The sequence below is a fragment of the Fragaria vesca genome, linkage group LG5 (genome assembly GCF_000184155.1).
Source record: "Fragaria vesca subsp. vesca linkage group LG5, FraVesHawaii_1.0, whole genome shotgun sequence".
In the NCBI taxonomy this organism is placed as follows: Eukaryota; Viridiplantae; Streptophyta; class Magnoliopsida; order Rosales; family Rosaceae; genus Fragaria; species Fragaria vesca.
Window position 1 is genome coordinate 9,131,307 of NC_020495.1, and position 21,512 is coordinate 9,152,818.

A 21,512-nucleotide genomic window follows, 5' to 3' on the forward strand; every position below is an offset into this window, starting at 1 on the left:
AATGATAGTAGAAGGTGAAGAGCTAAAGCGCAAACTAATTTGTTTTGAAACACTATCTTACCAAGTTAATGCCATGACTTATGACTTCATCTTCAATAATCTTCGCCACTAAATTGTGGTTCCACATGTTGCCAAGACCATCCTAAGGATTTAAGAATAAATGGTTATAGACTCTCAAGATGGTACTAAGACAAGAGGTGGTAGTTACATAATTGAGTAGAACCTGAAGATCTGGATGGTCCAGAATCTTGACTTGGGCATGTGGAACCTGCATGCCCAATTTCAAATGTTGTAAAACAATGTGAATGCTCTGGTTAAGTACTCAGCAATGTATCAAAAGAACAAAAAGACTAAATATATTTAAAAGTTTTCAGAATGGGATGCAAGTAGAAGCTTAAATTTTAGCTAACAAAGTCACAACTACATTACAAATTAATTACAAAAGCCTCATCTCTCTAGTTCCAAATTCTACATCACCTTGAGCGTTGCAGAAGCCCTGTAGAGCTCATCTTTTCTAGTATTTCCTTTACCATCTGCATCGCCTGCATACAGATGAAACTGAACAGTAATTAAAAAATACTTAATACCAGACATGATAGAGGCAAGTGTAAATTAATCTGCACATTCCTGGAAAGTTGCATAACAATAGTTACCATCGGTATAAGCAATGGTAAAGAGGCTAAAGCCTAAAACTACTGTACAATGAATAGACAGAAAGATTTGGAAGGCATTTTCCATCAAAGAGACGGTCTTACATTTATTCTAAATACTTATGGATGGAAAAGAACCCTTGTATAAAATGCTACTCAAAATGCAATTCGAATGTAAGTTGTGGAAATAATACACACACTAATAGGCTTGGTATTGAAGTGAGATCCCTTCTGTTAAAAAGAGAGATAGCCCAGAAATCCTATAGTTATATTTCGATGCTCAAAAAAAAGAAAAAAAGAAAGAGAGATGGATAAATTAGGAGATTTTCCTGTTGGTTACAGATAATCATCTTACAAAAGTTTTGAGTACTGTTAAATTCCTAAACACCTCAGTGCAGAATATTTATTTTCATCAACACTCTTGTCATATGACCTTAACTTTCTCCATGAATAGGTCAGAATTGTGTGCTTCTAGATTTGATACACTTGATGTATCGGAGGAAAACCATTCTCAAATAAGGCATGGGATTCTACCTTGTCTTGGTCCACAACGGGAATGCCAAACATTTTTACATAAAATAAAGTAAAGGGAAAAAGTTCTTATTTCAAGCCTATTTAGAGAAAATGAAGCACAACATTTTTTCATCTGTGAGAAGGTTTATGGCTCAAGTTATATCGAGGTATAAATTTAATAGAAGTACCAAAAAGGAGAATGGATTAAAGGAAGAGTTTAATAGACCAGCGCATGCCACAAAAAGTAAAAGAATGCAGATATATAGGGATGAGTGTTACCAACTGACAAGCATAAGATGTGAATATTATGCCCTCTCGAAGTGAGGTAGTTTATTGTTGGAGTGAAGAACCTGCGGATATGCAACAAAGATTTTTAACATGATATATAACAATCCTCTGGATAAGATTACCAATTCAGCCACCGAGAACAGATTTCCTCTGTAAAATATAAAACCTCAACAATTACTCAGAAAATAAGGCTTTCTAGGAATCAAATTAGACTTTGTTTTCCATTCAGGACCTAGTTGTAATAATTATCAAGGACAAGAATTGAGTTCAGCAATATATGTAGCCACCAAGTTTGAAGAGCACAAGAAGCAATCTGATGTTTATATGATGAAGAGAAATTCTCCCTCATACCATTCCAACATTGAAGAGCCCCAACAGATGAAACAAAAGGCAATTGGACTTGAAACATGATAAAGCAATGTGTAAAGCTATGCTTACATGGACTCGTCATCTGGGTGGGCAACAACCAGCAACACTTTTTTCTTCTTGGCACCGCCACCTGAGATAATAAACTCATTTTACTAATCCAATAATCAAAAAGCACCCTTTAAAATAGAAAGCTCGAGCAGACCACCCACCATTATTAGAATCATTCAAGAAAGCGCCCTTGGAAGGTGAGTATGAACCATGGAGGATTTTGAGCAGAGAAGCTATCCATATTACTATCACAGAAGAGATGATCAATAACCACGCCATCTAGACTGCACCTGCAGACAGTAAAGAACATAACTATATTCAGCTATACCCAATTTATAAAACGAAAGAACTAAAACTGATTGTCCTGCTATAAACTGAAACACCTGTAAAGCTATAATGCTATGAGAAATCATCAATGGCAGTGAGAATTCGATATCAATTTGCAAACTACAGAGTGTATGGTGGGTTGAAGGAACCTCAAAAATCAATAAGAGCACCAAATGATGGATCTTTTACTACATAAAATGAAGCCCAAATGTAATGGAAAGAAGATTGATAAGATCAAATCAAAGAGAAACATGTTCCCCAGTCAGGTAGAACAGGGGAGTTAATTACAGCCTTTTGAACTTGACAATGCAGTTTGATACATAATCATGAATTTCACAAGACAGAATCAATGAAACCCAAATGATTCATCAGTCAAACAATCGGAAGTGAACCACAAATCAATTGAACTCCAAAAACATGATTCATGAATCTAAAGATAAAGCTCTACAGTTCGACTTAGACCATGAACGGATCAAAGTTAGAGTCTGAAACATGGCCAACTAGGATGATATGGTTGTTGGGAGATTTCTGGAGAAACACACACGACCAAGCCCGGACCTAAGATTTCAAGACCTGAGGCGAGCTTGAAGAATGGTGCCCTAATCTCATAAAAGGAAGGAAGAAAAAAAAAAAAAAAGGCAATCGGCCATAAAAAACCTAAGAGGTTCCAAACCAATATAAACGGAAGATCCGGTACATTACATAATGTTTGACTTATGGTTTCAGCCACAGTACATAAAAACCTGCTCAGATGAAAACACCTGCTCAAATGCGGTTAACCTGATAGTGAAAAGAACTTAGGCACATTAGCAGCTATTTCTCAATTGTCATGTCACCTTCTTCTATCTACAGTTATGCCCCATATGTCTTGTGTCAAGTATATATGTAATACCAGTGCTGATGCATTGATCGATATTTATGTAAAGACCAAGTGACATTACCAGATTTTCTATAATTCAAAATCCCAATCCTGAATCCTAAAATTCCTGATCATATATTCATATATAGACCTTATTACCTGACTTTGAAACATTGATAAATGATAAAGGATCATTGTATTCATTGCAGATAAGAGTTATGCAAATTACTAGATACGTATAATCTGATTAATCTCAAGTTTAATTGAGCACTGCAAGACAAATATGCAATCTCAACGAACTACAAACTTCATTCAATTATGAAAATACATACGAGTAGACGACATACCTTGGAGAGTTGGAGATCGATTGAAGTCTGGAGAACTAGATTGAGTGGAGTCTTGAGAGAGTGAGACCGACAGAGAGACAAAGAGATTGAAATCATTCAATAAGCTATTCAATGAATCTAGAGATAAATCAGAGAATGAATCTCTTTGAGGAACCAAATCTTTGAAGTTCCAAGACATACTTCGACTGTTGATTTGATCGATCAAGAATTGGTGTTTGATGGCTAGAGCCTGATTGGTCCGAGGTCCCCAAATTTGTGAATTCTGACGTTTGGGGATGAACGCGAAGTCAGAAAACGAGAAAGAATTGGAAGATTGGGTTTTTTATTTTTTACATACAAGACGCCTGATCAGATCAGAGCTTGTCCTCCTCCTTCGCCGTTACCCAAATACCGAGTCAGTCAGAGCTGCATTTTCTTCTCTGTGGCGATTCAGGATTTTTAGTTACGTGGCACTTTATTCCATTTTTATCTTTCTTTTTTTATGTTTTTGACAAATTAGATTCTATTTTATTAGGCTTTTTTTTAGAATAGATTCTATTTTATTAGTTGACAGCAATTCTTCTAATATTGAATATTAAAAAACTACCGAAATAAGATTCAAAACTTCTTTTACTTATTACAGTGATATCAGAATTTGCAATTTGCATCGACTAGAAAGTTAATTTCTCTCTAAATATGCGAAATTTAATAAATTGAAACTAAATAGCGAATTAAGATTATAATATCACTGTAATAGTCCGTATTCGCCAAAAAATGGTTTAAAAATTGGGATCACATCCTTCCTCCAACATTTTTGATTTTGATTTACATAGTTTAGGTTGATTGCATGGCCTTTTTTTTTTAACTATAATCTTTCTTTTTCTTTATTGAAAAAAAATATATAGAAAGAAACTCTCCTAATGTAGTCTCGCCTTTAGTAAGTGTGAGATTGTGAGTTTGACTCATACATTTATAATTTACCTGATAAAATGTAGCACAATACCACCACCTCAAATTATCACAAAAAATAAATAAAATAATAATAACATGAATGAGCCGAAGGCATTCCAACTAGTAGTGTGGCTTATACTTTCTATTATGTTAGCATGATGTCTTTAGTGTACACATGGTCGTGTATTTACACATAGTATATAAATAACTATGATTCAAATCATTCAATGACAATAATACATATTGGAGGGCTAATTTACATATAGATGGTTAGGATTGCATCACCATGCATACAATAATTTTGAAACATGATTGATGCAACGAAAAGCTAAAGATAGACGATATGATATGAATAATTTGCCTCTATTTTGTTATAGTGAATTACCAACTCTAAGTAGTATTATGTTCGTCGTATTCACAACTTTTCACTTATAAAGACATATTACATCATCATACCAAATGAGAATTGACAAATAGAATGTGTTTGGAAACACAAAAATTACATGTGTATTGCTGTGAAAATACTTAATTTTAAAAAGAAAAAACTCAATACCAAACTGAGTCATAGAGTAGTTTATAAAGAAAAAAATTATCCTTACAATCTTAATTCCCACCAAAAACTTCTAAAGAACGAACACCATTTATTTAGTAGATGGTCATACATATTTACATACCATGTAGATAACGGATAATAGATAACAATAATACAAATGCAATTTAGCAATTATGCATTGTCTCACATATCTAAAATTAAATCATGTACTTGCAAAGCACAGAAGAGATGTAAACTCAGAGAACCAAGTATTTTGTTAACGAACTTGTCATGTCACTAGAAATCTAGCATTGCTGCCACATTTTGACCACCCCATTCTCTCTCTCTCTCTCTCTCTCTCTCTCTCTCTCTCTCTGTGCAACAAACACAGATACCTCCCTGTCCGTTGGTCCCCTTTCCTCCTTCTCACACCTTTTCCCGTTCATACACACCAAACCCCTACGACCCAGGAATCTCAAAGCCCCAATCTTTAATCCCCCAACAACAATGGACCATCACCTCCTCCAACAGCTTCAGCAACAGCTCCTCCTCCAAGCCCAACAACAACCAAACCACCACCCTTTCAATCCCAATCCGCACCCACCTTACTACCCTCCTCAATATCAATACCCACAAAATGGTTATAGCCAATCAAACTATACCAATCTCTATCCCCTGCAAGCTTATCCCCAGCCGGCAGTCCTTCAACCACCTCAGCTTACGGTGCCACCGTCGCCTTACTCGGGCACAGTGAGGCCTCAGTGGGCCTCTCCAATGGTACAGTGTGTTTTTCTGCTTTGTTGAATAAATTCTGTTGGGAATAGTGGCATTGTCATTCATTTGGCTTAAACTGTGAGCTTGTCTAATGTGTTTTGTTGTGTAATGTTAAAAAGAAAAAGGTTTGTTTGTAGATACAATTGTGGAACTGTATTTGTTAGATGTTTGGAGGTTCATAACAGATTCATGATAGTGAGGGAGAGCTTTACTGTGAGTTGCATGAAATTGATGCAGATAGGGAGCGAGATGGGCTAATATAGACAGACACTATGTAAAGATGAAATCTTTCTAAGTAGTCTAGACCAATTAAATTCTGGATCAACTGGCATATTTGGGATAATGTTTCAGATTGGTTAGTTTCTTAGTTGTGAGGACTTATGCCATAATCCCAACTTCCAGGTTTTGATCATTTCTGATTCTACGGATATTGCTGTCCAGTGTCATCCTCCTTAGCGGTGGTTCTAAAGTAAGAATATGGGAATTCAAGAAGGCACTTTTGGTTTGTGTCTGTGTTTCTTGTTTGAATTTTAGTTGGGTGATTTATGACCTTTGGTCTTTGGGTTATATGTTAGAGAAGGTTGTATCTTCACTAAGGGTTAACAATATCAATTGATTGTTCAAACTTGACCCTGTCATGTTTCTTCCCGCCACCATCCTCTTCCCCATTTTCTAGTAGAATACTCTGGTGAAATAATATACTGCCTTAAAAGAATCTGTATGAACCAAATGGTGCAGATGGTTTGGCTGATCTTAACTATTCTCGCCTCTTTTTTCGTTTTTACTCATGTATGGTAAATTCAAGCCTGTAGCGCTGTGTCCTGGTACTGACCCTATTAGTTTGCAGAATGACATTGTTCATTAAATTTCAGACACTGATAGAAACTTCTGCACTTTGAGAATTTACATGATATTTATTAGCAGGACTTGTTTCCAAATCTGTTTACAGCCTTGTAACACTTCCATTTTCAGCATTATGTTTAAACTGTATGTTGGTTCGGCTTCATAGGTTTTACTTTTCTGCTTCCATTGATTTAAAGATATGTTCAGCAGTAGGTTTTATACTTTTATATAACAATATGTTAGGCTTGCCAGGTTTCTGTTCCTCTATATTACAAGCTCCGCCTGGTTTCTATTCTTCTATGTCAGTTATTTTCGGTTTCTATTTTTCTTTAGTGAAAGTTCTTGTGTTGGTTTTGGTTATTCACTTATTTGTTTCGTTAGAAAAAGTTACATGTGACTTTATGGTATTGATTTAATCTGACTCTGTTCAAGCTGTGCCCTCTTGTTTTATGCTTTTCATGGTCTGTTGAACCAGTCATATCATAGTCCACAAAATTGTATAGTGGCTAGTAAATTGATTTTGGTATTCTTAAAACCACAAAAGGCTTTTTTGAATGGGATCAATCTACAAGTTTGAAATTTGAAGTTATTGGGGGGTCCTTCGATTGAATGCCTTGCTGCTATATCATGCATTTCATGCTACAATTTGGCTTGTTACATTCTTGAGAACCTCTCAAGCTATATTTTGCAGGTTGACCAACCTCCATATAGGGGTATCAGAGAAGTGGGTGGTGAACTATTCAGAGGACATCAAGGAAATTTTGGCTACAGGGGAGCTCACCCATCTTTCATTGGGGAATCATATGGTCCAGGTAGGGGTGGTCTCAGAACAGAACAGGGTGTCCCTTCAACATCTTCTCATCCTCCCCATCAAACTTATCAACCTCCGCTAACACTAACTCCTCAGACGTCGGAATCTGCATCAGCACTGAAAACGGAAGTTCCAAACTACCAAAAACCTCAAGTTGCTCAAAAAACCATGGTTGCATGGTGTGAAGTTTGTAAGGCTTCATGCACTAATTTGGACGTTCTTAAACAACACCAAAGTGGAAGGCGACATCAAAGGAACCTCAAAAATATGGAACGGTTGAAAGATGGTGTCAGACCAGGGGCTATACAGCGTTGCACATCTAATACAAAGGTTGAAGTTCCTCATCAGAGTCAGTGTGAACAAGGTGGTGAAGAGAAAAACACAACAAAGAATATGCTCTCTGAACCTGTTGGCTACAAAGCTTCAAGGGAAACTGGAAAGCAACAGGCTGAAATTCCACCAGGTGACGGGTCTGACAATGTGAAGCGGGGTAAGAAGCGCAAGAAAACGAGAATGGCTGGGGTTGAACCTTCCAAACGTAAAGATGTCATTCCTATAGCCTGTGACTTGTGTAATGTCAAGTGTGAGACACAGGCAGTTTTTGAGGGCCATCTTTCAGGAAAGAAGCATTTTGCCAAGTATAAACGACTTAATGGCCATGAACCTTTGCATCGTCCCGTGGGGCTTCAAGTTGTTTATCCCCCTAACGCAGAGACTGAAACTGTACTCCAACCCCAAGAAGGAAGATATATACCTCCCCATGTGTACCAAGATATACTGGTGGAAACAAGTTAAGATCCCCAATTTCAACATCCAACCTCTGAATGAATTCACATCATTGAGGCCCAACATTTGGTATTTCAGAGATTGGTCAGGGGTCCAATACTTCTTCACTGGACTCAATTTTAAAACCTGATAAGGTAATTCTAGTAGCCCAGTAAGTTTCAGTGCTCTTTCAGTCATGGAGCTCCTGAAGACTACACTAGTTAACAAATGTAAGTAACATTAGGCATACTGTTCTGCAGCTCTACATTCTTTCCTTTTGGATCCATACTTTTATACTTCATTTGTACTTTACCCCCACAGAAACTTTTCATATAAGAAATACCAATTCCAAGAACATTGTTTTTCTTTAAGCTGATTAGAGTTCACTTGCAGACACTAAAATGAGTCTGGTCTATCAGTCTGTCAAATTGAGTAATTGTATAGCAGCTATACCTAGCAGTCCTAGCTTACTCCATTGCAACCATTAATACTCGCAGAATCACCAGAAAAAAACTTGCGTACCTAATATGTAAGGAAGACTGAACTATAAAATTTTACCTTCAGTCTTGATTACCTTCATGTAAGGAAGTCTGGCTATGTAAAGTTCAGTGCGTTAACCACTTAACCTTCACGACTTGAGTCACGAGTCAAGACGATCACCACTCCTGGCCTCCATATGTTGTCAGTTCGCTTCGTCTTTCTCTTCCCCCTACAGGATGAAGTCAACAGTCTCAATTCCAGTACCATCTTCACACACAAACTTGCCACACATTTCTTGCTGGGTAAGCCATGCATGGAGCAAGGCTGTTAAAATTGAGGTCTGTGCCCAATGAAATTGAAGGCTGAAAGGACGAAGAATGGCATGCAGTTGATGATAACTCATGGTTGCAGAGTGTCATAGGCTAGTCTTTTCATCCTTTTATGGTAAATTGAAATTAAGTTCAGAGATTTCTTCTCTCTCACTCAAACCTTCCCAGTTTTCAGTCACTAGTCACTGGTCACTAATATTCCTCCATATCTTATCAAATACAGTCCATCATCACTGTCCATAAGCCAAAAATTTGTTGGTCAGCAAATCTGATTCCGTACCGTATTCACACCTAATTAAGCCATTAAGCCATTAAACCGGCTAGCCATTAAGCCATGCACAGTCTAAAGCTGCACGCCTGTTAATGGACGTACAATCTTTTTACCTGTATTCTTTCGATGAAATCTTTTTCCAGTATCCTGTGTTGCAGGTCACACTTCAGATCTTTTTATTTTCCCAACACTCTGGAAATGATTTTTCTCTTGAAAATTAATAAAAATTCTCGGTAGCTGCACCAACCGCAACCTAGCTAGGGCTTCTGCCCTCTATAAAAGAGAGAGATATTCTGATAATATCATTGCTTCTTCATTTTTGCTGAGACCTCTTCAGAGCTAAAGAGAGAGTAAGAGATAGCTGTAAGTTTCATCATCAATGGCTGCTGATCCCTCGGAAACTCTCAACCAACATCTCGGCAGTAAACTCTAGACTCTAGAAGCATTGCTTTCTCTTTCCCTTTATCCCTCAACTTCTTATAACTAACAATCTACCTTTTGAATTTCCTTTGCGCAGGTGTTTCAGATGATCTCCAAAACCTCAACAAGAGCCGAGTCTCCGTTCAAAGGTTTATTACTTCTTTCATTCTTTCCTGTAAAACTTTGAACTTTACTGTGTTCTGTTCATATATGTATGTGATGTCTTATACATCTCTGTACATGAGTTTTTTTTTTATCAAAATTTTGTTTCTTTATTTAGAGCATTGATTTTTTTATTTTTTATTTGCCCATATTTCTTCATAAAAAATTGGATCTATGTCTTGGATTCTTGAAGAAAATAATACAATTTCATTCAACACTTCGTGTCCAAGGCAGTGATTAGGAAGTATAACAGAATGGGTGTTTGTAGTTTCTTTTGCGCAAAATTGCTCAATTTAAGTAGATGATGTTAGTTGTATTAATACACAATGGGTGTTTGTTATGTATTGTAGCAAGTTGGACGAGAAGTTAAGGGAGCTGGTTGGGCCTCAAATAATCACCATTCGTCAGGATGTTGCTATTGCTAAGGTACTTATTCTTTTATTAGTAACTGAACTAAATTAGCCTAGAGGAGGTAACTAAATATGTGCTCAACTTTTTTTATATTTGTCAGAGAGAAAAGGCTGAGCTTGAAGAGGCTGTCAGCGAACTAATAACAAGGGTTGAATGGATGAAGAATGTGATGATGCAGTTATCTCACTTAGTTGCATCTCGGGTATTCTGTTTCGTGTTAACAGCTATCTCTGTAGTATGTTTACATTGTTTAGTCTCCGCTCAAGTCTTCATGCAGCTTGATTCACGATTGTGTCCAATTTTTGTGATACTTGTGAATGCATGGGTTTTAAAATTTTATTATGAAATTTCAGCGCGTACGGGCTGGCTTGAAAGAGGATGTTAATGAACTAAGATCAACAACTGAACAACCTTGGGGAGCAGATGGTTTTGGCAAGGATCAGATAATGAAATATTTCAAGATTATACTTGAGTTACCACCTGCAATGCAGGTAACTAAGTTTATATTACGAAGTCTTTGATTGAGTCAACAATGTTCAGTTTTTTTTTTTATACTCGTGAAGTTGGTATGTGGGTGTTGTAATTAGCAGTGGTTTTCAATGAATTGCAGAGAGATCTGGATGAGATTGAAGAGGCTGCTAATGAACTAAATCAACAACCGAACTGCCTAGGGGAGATGCATTTGGCAGATAAGATAATGAAGGTTGGCATGAATATACTCGTGTTGGTACCTGCAGTTCAGGTAATTTGGTTTACATTGCTAAGTCTTCGATTGAGTCAACATGTTACTTGAGCTTTTGAAATGTAATTGTCACAAGATTGAGTTCGTGTTTTTTACTTTTTTCTTTTATACTTGTGAAGTTGGTATGTAGCTATTATGACTAATAGCAGTGTTCAATGAATTTCAGAGAGATTTGGATAAGATTCAAGAGGTTGTTAAGAAACAAGAAACAAGAAATGAATGGATAGAGACTATGGTGAAGCAGCTTGAAGAACAGGTTGCATGCATAGAAGGTAATGTGCTTTATCTCTCTCTTCATTTGGGGGTTTGGCTGAATGTTTAATTTACATTGCCAAGTTCTTGACTGAGTCTTCATGCAGTTTGGGCTGTGAATGGTTTGTGAATGTATAGACACACAATTGTGGTCTACTTATGTGATTCTTGTGATTTGTGAGGATGCATAGGTTTTAAACCAACGTGGTGTTTAATGAAATTTGAGAAAGATGAAAAGGTAAAAGCCAATTAATTGAAATTCAAATTCAAACTAAATGTTGTATTTGGCAAAAGATAAGTTCAAACTAAATGATGCATTGCATGTATCATTGCCAAAATCTAATATATATGACGTCTCCTTGCTTCTGTGTATAATGCAACAGTTGGAATTATTATCATAGTATAACATGCTTTAATTCAGTTACAGCTTTAAACAGTTGGATCAACTTACTGACCAAGCATTACTCCACTCTACAGGTTGCCAGATACTTAAGCAAGTCTGAGGTAAAACATCCTGTTATGTGAGCAACTGTCTTGGCCTGCATCAGAATAGGGTTTAGGGTTTCTCCATCCCCCTCTCCCTCCAAGTTATATCGTTTGCCCCTTTTACTTTCAAATGTGTAACGTAAAGGGATTATTTCCAGAACTGCATTTCTATTTTCTCAAGTTAGCTTTTGTTGCATTCCCGAGTTTCAGACTGGTTTTGGACATGTGAACATCAGAACATGTATTAACTGTTAACATTATGGGTGATATGGGGAGGAGCTTTTCAGTTTCGTTAGAAGAAATCAAACTATATTATTATGTTGTTGATTATTTTTAAGTAGTTTTTATTTATAGTTGTGAGGAAGAACTTCAACAATGAGATAGCTATGATCACTAGTTTACTTACAGTGACTCCTATGTGATTAAGTTCTTCCTCACAACTATAAATAAAAACTAAAACTAAACTGAATTCGACCTTTGCATCAATATAGGAGTAGGCTGTATGTTAAAGATGATTGTTTGCAGTGCAATTGATAAACGAGTGCGATGAGTTTCTTTTTTTTTTTTTTTTTTTTTTGTTGAAATTTAACAATATTATGTAAGGCTCGTACAGAAAACCAAAAGCACATAGTTAGACATTAGTGCAGTTATTTCCAAATTCCAAGATCACATACAGAAAAAATGTTGGTCTTTGAAGCAACAGCAGTCGTATCACCATTCACAGCGTGAAACAACACGACTTCATCCGGTAAAGCATATTACAGACACTCAGACTAGGGTTATTCTTCTCCAGTTTCGCTCAGATCCTCTTGATTTTTGAAAATGTTCCTGTTTCAGAGAAGTAGGTGCTCTGAGTTCCACTGTCAAGTTACTGTCCATGAGCCTGAGGATTCGAGAGCTCAATCCCCTGCACAGGAGTAAATGCCAAACTTGAAGTCAGTCCAGATATAGCACCACCAGCGCTTCCATAATTCTTATTCTTGAACTTTTTAGCAACTTTGACAGGCGTAACTTGCCACTCCCAGCCTGACCAAGCATTCCATATCCTTCACCCAGTCCATCTCCTAAAGAACTCTCTTCAGGTATGCCAAACTGCACCCTGTTTGCGAGCTTCCTCATGTCTGCTTGTCGCATATCTTTCTTTCCTTTTCCTCAGTCGACGTCCACCTCTCTTCTTTTTAGGTTCAGAATCAGGAACCGGAAGTGGTTTAGGTTGCTTTTCAGGGGGAGGCTCCTGCCATTTCTCAATTTTGTTTTGGATCTCCTCTCGTAAGGCCTTCCCAGTGTTCCCAGATGGATCTGCCCTTGTAGAATCCACCCGTGCTGCAAGGGTTGATTTCGCAGCCAAGAGCCTACCAGAACGCATCCTAAGAGCAGGAAGCTGAACATTACAAGCAGGCATTTTAGCTAAGGCACCAAGACCACCAGCCATCCCCATAAGTTTCGCCGCAACAGCACTCCCAACAATAGCAGAAAGATTTGGGGCAATAAAACCCATTCTACTTTCAACAAATTCAAGAACCTTTTTCTTTGCTGAATCGAGCGCAAGGGCTCGATCACATGCATCAACTATTTTCTCCAGGACGCATCTAAAAAGAAAGAACATAGTATACGGCGTGTATCTTCACATATATATATATATATATAGATGGTCATAAATAGAGAAAATAATATAGAAACATGATGGTCAAACATATAAATTGTTATGAACGATTAAGATTGCGTTGTGTAAATACACGTCATGCATACAAGAATTTCCAGTGGAATGCCTATCTTCTCTTTTTTGAGTTTTTTTCTTACAATAAACTATAAAAACAAAAAGTTCTTTTCAAAATAAAAGCTTATGCCTAGTACTATTTGGTCTAACGGCATCAGTCTCTACTCTGTAAGTGGAATGTGAGAGGTCGTGAGTTCGACTTAAAATATATTCGTTTGTGGCATTTCAGTAATTTGCTCAATAAAAAAACTTATATTTTTTTTTCCAAGTCTAACTTTAACTTGGGTTTGAAGTTTAGGGTTATAATAAAAATTTACAATTCAAGACGACCAGACGGTTCACGGTTTGATGTATGTTATACACATGTATAGCAGAAAAATCTCATACATATTAAGGTTTTTAGGGTTTGAAGTTTAGGGTTACAGCACATTTTCTTGTTGATTGAATGAGACATGCAGAGTCCAAAGTTGCACGATTGAATTATTAATGACCGTAAAATCTTTTCATCACTTTTAATCCCAGATTTAAGGTAATTTGTATTCCCAACACAATTCATGATTCTCTCTTAAATGACACGCTTCTAAATTGATCATAATTCATGTAAGAAACAGATATTCTGAAAAAGCTTTATTGCTTCTTCGTTTTTGCTGATCCTTCCTCTTCATAACTAGAGAGAAACAAAAGAGAGTTTCAAGTATCATCATCCATGGCTGCTGAACACTCGGAAAATCTCCACAAACTCCTCGAAAGTAAACGCGCGCCTGAAGCAATGCTTTCTCTTTCCCTCTCTTTCAGTCCCTTTATTCCTCAACTTCTTTTAACTAATTGACCTTTTGAGTTTCCCATGCAGGTTTTCAAGATGATCTCCAGGACCTCAACCTGACCCTTCAAAGGTGTATTTCTCTCAATCCTTCCTCAAACACTTTGAACTTTACTATGTTTTGTTTATCTAAGTTTTTTCAGAACCCAAAATCATGAACCAAATCTTGTTTCTTTGAATAGTTCTTGGGGTGTTTGGTTTTACACCAGTTAGATTAAACGTATGTCTAGAATTGTTTCAAGGAAAGAAAACGTTTTGTGATCGGCCTGGTAAAAGAGTATATAACAGAGTTTATTTCCCCCAAATTGCTCAATGTAAATAAGTACATAACACAATGGGCGTTTGTTATGGATTTTAGGAAGTTGATCAAGCAGTTGGAGGAGCTGGTTGGGCCTCAAGAAATTTCCATTCGTGAGGAAATTGCTGCTTTTGAGGTATTCTTTCTTTTGCAAGCAAATAAAATAAATTAGCCCCATGCGCATAGATGCGAGATTGTGCTCACCTTTTGTGATACTTGTGAAGCTGATGCATGGCTATTTAAACTAGAACTAAGGTTTGCGTTCAATGAAATTTCAGAGAGAAAAGGCTGAGGTCGAAGAGATAGCTACTAGAATTAGTGAATGGATGGAAAATGTGAATAAGCAGTTTAAGGAGCAGTTGAAGGAAGAAATAGCTACTTCTCAGGTAATGTATTTACTCTCTCTCTCTCTCTCTCTCTCTCTCTCTCTCATTTTGGGGTATTTGCTTAACAGTAACTTTACATGAGTTAAATCTTCGATTGTCTTCCTGCAGCCTGAGCATTTGGCGGCCTTTGGAATGTACTTGGGACACGATTTTGAGGCTGAGCTTGATGAAGCTGTTAATGGATTAAAATCAACAACTGAACAACCTAGGGGAGATGGTTTTGGCAAGGATCTGATGAAGAAGATTTTCACGATGCAGCTTGAGATACATGCTGCAGCTCAGGTAACGTGTTTTGTATTCTCGATCAGATTTCTCTTTGTCCTTTTTTCGGGGGTTTTGCTGATAATTAAGTTTACGTCGCTAAGCCTTCCATTGAGTCATCTTGCAGTTTGAGTTTTTGAAAATGTTATTATGACGCGATTATGTTCAGCTTTTTTGAAACTTGTGAAAATGGTAAATGGATATTGAAGTTAATATGTTCAATGAAATTTCAGAGTAATCTGGATGAGCTTAAAAAGGTTCTTAAAAAACTAGAAAGAAGGAAGGAATGGGTGGAGAATACGGAGAAGCAGCTTCAAGAACTAAAAGGAATGATTGAATTGGTGCAGAATGCTCTCGTCAACAGATAGCTAGAGATATAATCCAGCTGAGGGGAAATGTTATGTGAGCAAATATCTCGGCCTGCTTCAGTATATCTCCAACCCCCTCACCTCCAAGTGATGACCCTTTTTATTTCTCAGGTTTGTAAGACATGAAGAGATTATTTTCAGAACTGCATTGTTATTTTTTCTAGCTCAGAATCCAAACTCCAGAGTACTCTTGATTTGGATATGTGATATGCGAGGGATATTTTACATTTCATTAGATTTAGAGGCATCCCAAGTAGATTGTTGTGTTTGTTGAGTTCTTTATATAGTTGCTTTTATCTGTGGTTGTGAGGAAGAACTTTGTCAATGTGATACCCATGGGCCATAAACAGGGACACCAGCCTCTTTGCTGAAGTTCATCCGCATGAATGAATGCACCAATCCACATAAGATGTACTCGTACTGTCAACCGGCTATTAAGAAAAGCGAGTCCCTGATTTCTTATAATTTCTTTTTTCATCAATGATTTATCTTTATTGCATTAGAACCTCAAGGAGGTTCAATAAGTCCAGAACTCAATCTGGAGGACTACCAATCCAAACTGATCTATAAGCATCATCAAAAGCTAAACTTTCTAGCCTATGAGCTACTGTGTAACAAGTTATAGGTGAAAAACTAATATGCAAATCTTGAAAGGTGTACATAGCTGTATTGATATCATCAATGATTCCAGCAGTCATACCTTGGATTGACAAGATCAGTTGTGGCTTCAAGACAATCTATTTCCAGCACAACTGGTTGAACATGCAAGGACTGAAGCAATTGCAAGCCTTCCTTAATTCGAAGCAACTTCACTTATTTGGCAGCAGCAACATGCTGCATAGGAAGCGCAAAGGCAGCCTTTTAACCAGCCATTTTCATCACCCAGCACAGTAACTTGTCCACCCTTTGTCTGGTTTGGTATACAATTACCATCAACATTTAGTTTCCACCTTCCTGCTTTGAAGACGCTGATTGTCTTGCTTTTCTAAATTCTTCTAAATTCTTCCAAGCTATAGAGCTAAACACAATGTCAGTAGAAGTTTGAGCAAACACCATTCCAGAGATTGGTGTTTCTATTCTTCTAAAGTGCCCACAGAATAATAAGAAGCTTATCAAATTAAAATATCTTGCTTAGGTTCTCAGCATGCTTCAGCATCCACTTAATGACATTCATGTTTGTTAACACACTAACGTGGAGCTCAAAAGGAAAAAAATGTGCTGTCTTCATGTTTGACCTTACTGATTTCTTATGTTTTGATCTTGTGCCAACAGTAAAATGTTAAAACATCAAACCGATTCATCTCAACCGAAAGTCCTGTAAACCAGTAACAATTGTTGCAAAAAGGTGAAAATTCAGTCTTTGCTTCCCATTTTTCCTTAATCTTTCATCTTTTGATTTTTATTTTATGAAGATGGCATATACAATGTTTTAAAAGGCGCCGAGACGCTAGGCAGCAACAAAATGTTTTGTCTTTCATCTAGGAAGCTTGGTGCTCCACCTTATATGTTTATTTTTTTAATGGGGATGTTGTATTGTAACGAGCAGGAGGCTCTAAGAGTTGAGATTTATTTTTGAAATAGAAGTGTATAAGTTTGTTATTATTCATTTGTGTGTCGGGTTGCTCACATGTAAGGGTTGTTATGGCAAATTGTGGTAGAACTTCTAAAAGTGTGTATATTTGACTATTTTCAAATATTATAAGATATTATATATTTTTCTAATGATTAAATAAAAAATAAAAAAAATTATCGTTTAGTCCTCGTCTAGGTTGCGCGTAACTGCCCTCGTATCGCTTAGCGCCTTTTAGAACATTGAACATTGATAATATATTTATCGAAAACCAGTCTACAGACAAACAAAAAAGTAGTTGTAGTCCCTTAAGTGGTACATAGAAATCGACATACCCATTAATACAATGAAATTTGTAGAAGTAGCGGAGATCATCTTTTAGTAATACATCAGAGACGCTAAGAGCAAGTGCACCTCAACAGCCAATGCCATGGTGTGGCCTCTTAGCCCAAAATCGATGCACCACATGTCTTATTACCCGACTAAATGTTTGGTCGATAATTTCTAATGGTAGCTTTTTCCTCTTAAATATGTCAACCGATTCAATGGGGCCTACTACATATGTGTCTTCTCATTTTTTGACCTTGCTATTTTGTTTCTCTCTTAGATGTTTATATATGGTTATGTATGATAAAATTCTGATAGTGTTACTTAAAATTTAAGAATATTCATTGTTATAAACTGATCAAACTAACAAGACGGATATCTGTAAACTGATCGGATACAGATTTGAATCGATCTATCAATGATCCGGCCGGTAACCAATCGGATCCGGATATAAAAATTTTATAACTCGATAAACAAACGGGTAGATACTTTACCGCAAAGATAAACAGGTAGATACTTTGGAAATACCTTGAAAGCTGAAGACCTCGGCCCATATCTAGTAGTTAAATCGAGTCATTGTTATTGCTGCGGCGTTGCCTCCTCAATCCCCTTCAATCCCATATTTGCTTTCCCAACACAGAAAACCTCCCAAGTTTCATCCATGGCTGACCACTCCGACGATTTAGACCAACTCCTTGACAGTGAAGACTAAACCTTTACTCTCCCTTTCCCTCTCTCTCTCTCTCTCTCTGAAATTCTTGTTTGTTTTACCTTTTCGAAATTGCTTTTGCAGGTGCTTTAGATGACTTCCAGAATCTCAACCTCAGCAAACCCTCCCTCGAAAGGTTCTATCTTTTTCTTCAGAGCTTCAAAGATTTAACCTTTACTTTGCAATTAAGGATTTCATAAGTTTCTGAGTTTACTTCTTTGCTCCCCAATCAGTTTATAATGATTCAATAAGGTTGTCTCTAGAAATTTTTATGATTGTAGAACCAAGAAAACCATTTTGTGTACAATTCAGTAGAAAAATTACATAATGGGTGTTTGTAGTTTGTTTTGCTCAATGGCATTGCCTATGTGATGTATTTATGTTTTTCGATAGCATCGAACCGTAGAGAAAGTGGTAGAATAAGGCGCGTGAAATAATGTCTTTTAGGAAATCTCATTGCACCGATGGAGTGCATAAGCTTTATGCTCCAAACTGAATGTTTTATTTTCGTTTGCTGATTGTAGAAGTAAAGAAACTGTAGAGACCAAGCGAGAATTTCCTTCCTTGCCTGCTGGGGTTCAAGGACTTGGAATGGGGTTACCTGACCTCAAAGCTAAGAAAAAGGGGAAGCAAAAGGTTGCGGGTGGATCCCATGTTACTGAGGCACTTGATAAGCTCAGAGAGCAGACAAGAGAGGCTGTTAGGGGACTGGAAAGCATGAGTCCACAACCTGGGGCAGATGATTTTTCCAAGGACCTGATGATGGAGGATTGGGTCAAGCAGTTTGAGGAACTTGCTGGCGGTCAGGTAATTTGCTTTCTCTTGTCGTATGAATGTCAAGTTAATGTGTTTGTGCTGAATGTGAAGTTTACATTGCTAACTGTTTGGATGAGTCTTTATGGAGCTTGTACTGTTAGTGGTTTGCGAATTGTAATTGAGACACAGTTATGCTTGAGTTTTATCATATTTGAAGCTGGCATATGGTGTTTAAAACTAAAATTGGTGTTTGATACAATCGCAGTCGCTGAACTTATCCTCCGTTTTTTTTACTCAAAAACACGTTAATAATTTTTCTTCTAAACGTGTTAAAATGGTCTATCTTAACTGCAAAGGGTGTGTGATTCTGCTCTCTCTCATGATTTTAAGTACCGCATGAGTTTTGCTTGGTTTAGCACTATAATTTTATTCTGTTCAACCTTGTCCCAGCTTGGTTTATGGATATGTGTGGGATCCAGATTCTTATGGAATCATGAATAAACCCAATTATATTTGGATTATGGTTGTGCTCGAGTTATATTATAAGAGATGAGTCAATCACAAAATCTACCGACCATTTGGCAGTTCGCTGCATCCATGAGAGCACAAAGTAGTGTAGGCTTGGTTTTACAATATTCTTTGAAATATGTGGCTATAAGCTAAAGCATGAACAACAGATACTTTCCTGAAAATATTGGAGGTGATGACTTGATCAGGTTGAGTTCATTTTATAGCTTAAGATTTAACAAGAAAGAGTAAATTGATTAGAAGAGAATCTTCTTTGGAAGCAGAACAGGCCAATGCCTTCTGGTCTATAGAAAAATTTCTGTTGTTATATCTTAAGAGTTAGTCAAACAGTGAATGTAAGAGTTATTGAGGGGCATTGTACTTTACAATTGTTGCAAATCAAAATGCATTTTTTAGTGAGAGATGCAGTAATTGTAATTACTTCCTCGCACAAATCTCTATCCAGGTTTAAGAAAAAAAAAATTAGGTTTCAATATGTCTGTTCCAATTACTTCCTCTCACAAATCTCTATCCAGGTTTAAGAAAAAAAATTTGTTATCATTTATACTCCTTTCCACTGGGAATTTTAGAAGTGAATCCCAATCAAATGGGATAGACAAATATGTTTTCTGAAATTCTTGTGCCTAATGCTTTTGACTCCTTTTATCTTTTCTTTTTTTAAGTTTTTCTTTAGCGGGCCTGCATATACGTACAGGAGTATCCCGCCATAAGAGACTTATTGAACGAGTATCTTTGTTGTTTGATTCTTTTTATTTTTGTTTTTCATTTTCATCTAACTTGTATTTTTTTTTTTTGAAAGTTAACTTGTATATATATATATGTGAGACTACTCTCTGTTTACGTTGTTTTGGCTATTAAAATCTGAAGTTTTGACCTAAGTGGGCTATACGACTCGTCTCTGTATTATGTAAATTATCAGAGTAATGAACTCTTATTTTTGTGCATTGCTACTGTTGATCTTAATGGCATATTTAGTTATTAATGTTTTGATTATTTGCTACATATCATATGCATTATCTTGTCAATGTCCCCCTTAGACTTTGTCAAACTGGTAGAACCTTATGTGCTCGATTTCTAATATATTTTTATTGTTATATTTCCCCTGTTTGTATAGGACATGGGATCTATGGTTGAGACCATGATGCAACAGCTTTTGTCCAAGGAGATTCTTTACGAACCAATGAAGGAAATTGGGGAAAAGTATCCAAAGTGGTTGAAGGATAATGAAGCAACTTTGAGTAAAGAAGAATATGATCGTTGTTTCCACCAGTGTGAACTCATTAAAGAACTTAATGAAGTGTATGAAAATGATTCTGGCAACTACAACAAAATCTTTGAAATTATGCAGAAAATGCAAGAATGCGGCCAACCACCTAATGCTATTGTTCAGGAGCTTGCTCCTGATTTTGATCTAGCTAGTCTTGGACAAATGTAAGTCTTCTACTGTTGATAAACAATAACTAGCGGTTTACATTTACATGCAAGTTTCAAAGTTCATATACATCTCAAATCTAAATGTATTGATAACCACAGTAGTATCTTACGAAAGAACAGGAGTGTCTTTGATAAGTTCTATCAACTTAATGACCAACATTGCTCTTGCTCTCCTTTGCAGATCTCCAGAGATGCTAGAGTCGCAGGGAAATTGTTGTATAATGTGAGCAAATGTCTTCACCCTGGGCAATTTACATCTCCTCTTAATTGTTTCCTTTATCCCTTGTGGGCACACGGATATCTTTCTTTTCTCAATATTGTGAAAAATAAAGTTATTAGGCTTAAAGTTACAGTATTATTATCTCAACTTATAATTTTTAGTTGCCAATTTCAGATCAAGGTTTAGGGCATGTGAGCTTGTATAAAATTTGGTGATATGTGAAGGAAAATTTGAAAATTTCTTAGAAACTACTGAAGTAGATTATTCTGTTTATTTATTGGTATCCTGAGGTAGATTTTTCCCTATTTTATGTTTATGGCTGTGGTTATGTTGCAAGGCACAACATAAACAGCCTTTATCCTCGTTCTTTGGAATGTGGACAATGTAAATGGGGTTTTGCTTCGTAGGGGTAGCAATATTCAGATGCAGAACACAGTTTACTCCTTCAGAATTTTGTTAGGCAGGGACTTAATTGCAGTATGTTCTCGCCTATAAATCAATATGCAGCT

At 36.7% G+C, this 21,512-nt stretch overlaps 3 protein-coding genes and 1 pseudogene across 3 annotated transcripts in view; 2 read left to right on the top strand and 2 right to left on the bottom strand.

The window, feature by feature from the left end:
• The window catches only part of LOC101303516 (probable N-acetylglucosaminyl-phosphatidylinositol de-N-acetylase-like), a 6,312-nt gene extending 2,662 nt beyond the window's left edge, over nt 1-3,650 (bottom strand). The window contains exons 1-7 of the mRNA XM_004299387.1: nt 3,402-3,650; nt 2,030-2,158; nt 1,890-1,950; nt 1,443-1,513; nt 478-542; nt 224-268; nt 62-142 (exon numbers count right to left, since the gene is read on the bottom strand). Of these exons, the coding sequence (XP_004299435.1) occupies nt 62-142; nt 224-268; nt 478-542; nt 1,443-1,513; nt 1,890-1,950; nt 2,030-2,147 (441 nt within the window). The 5' untranslated portion in view covers nt 2,148-2,158; nt 3,402-3,650. The remainder of the gene's footprint in view (nt 1-61; nt 143-223; nt 269-477; nt 543-1,442; nt 1,514-1,889; nt 1,951-2,029; nt 2,159-3,401) is intronic.
• Nucleotides 3,651-5,297: 1,647 nt separating this feature from the next.
• Nucleotides 5,298-8,323, top strand: LOC101303805. The gene is made up of 2 exons (XM_004299388.1): nt 5,298-5,640; nt 7,172-8,323. The coding sequence occupies exons 1-2, from the start codon at nt 5,371-5,373 to the stop codon at nt 8,084-8,086; spliced, it is 1,185 nt and encodes a 394-aa protein (XP_004299436.1). The 5' UTR covers nt 5,298-5,370; the 3' UTR covers nt 8,087-8,323.
• A 4,085-nt stretch (nt 8,324-12,408) lies between these two features.
• Nucleotides 12,409-13,107, bottom strand: LOC101301207 (annotated as a pseudogene).
• A 4,568-nt stretch (nt 13,108-17,675) lies between these two features.
• On the top strand, nt 17,676-21,278 carry LOC101304096 (peroxisome biogenesis protein 19-1-like). Its single transcript, XM_004299389.1, has 5 exons — nt 17,676-18,057; nt 18,150-18,201; nt 18,590-18,872; nt 20,464-20,780; nt 20,965-21,278. The coding sequence occupies exons 1-5, from the start codon at nt 18,018-18,020 to the stop codon at nt 21,008-21,010; spliced, it is 738 nt and encodes a 245-aa protein (XP_004299437.1). The 5' UTR covers nt 17,676-18,017; the 3' UTR covers nt 21,011-21,278.
• The last annotated feature ends 234 nt before the right edge of the window (nt 21,279-21,512 follow it).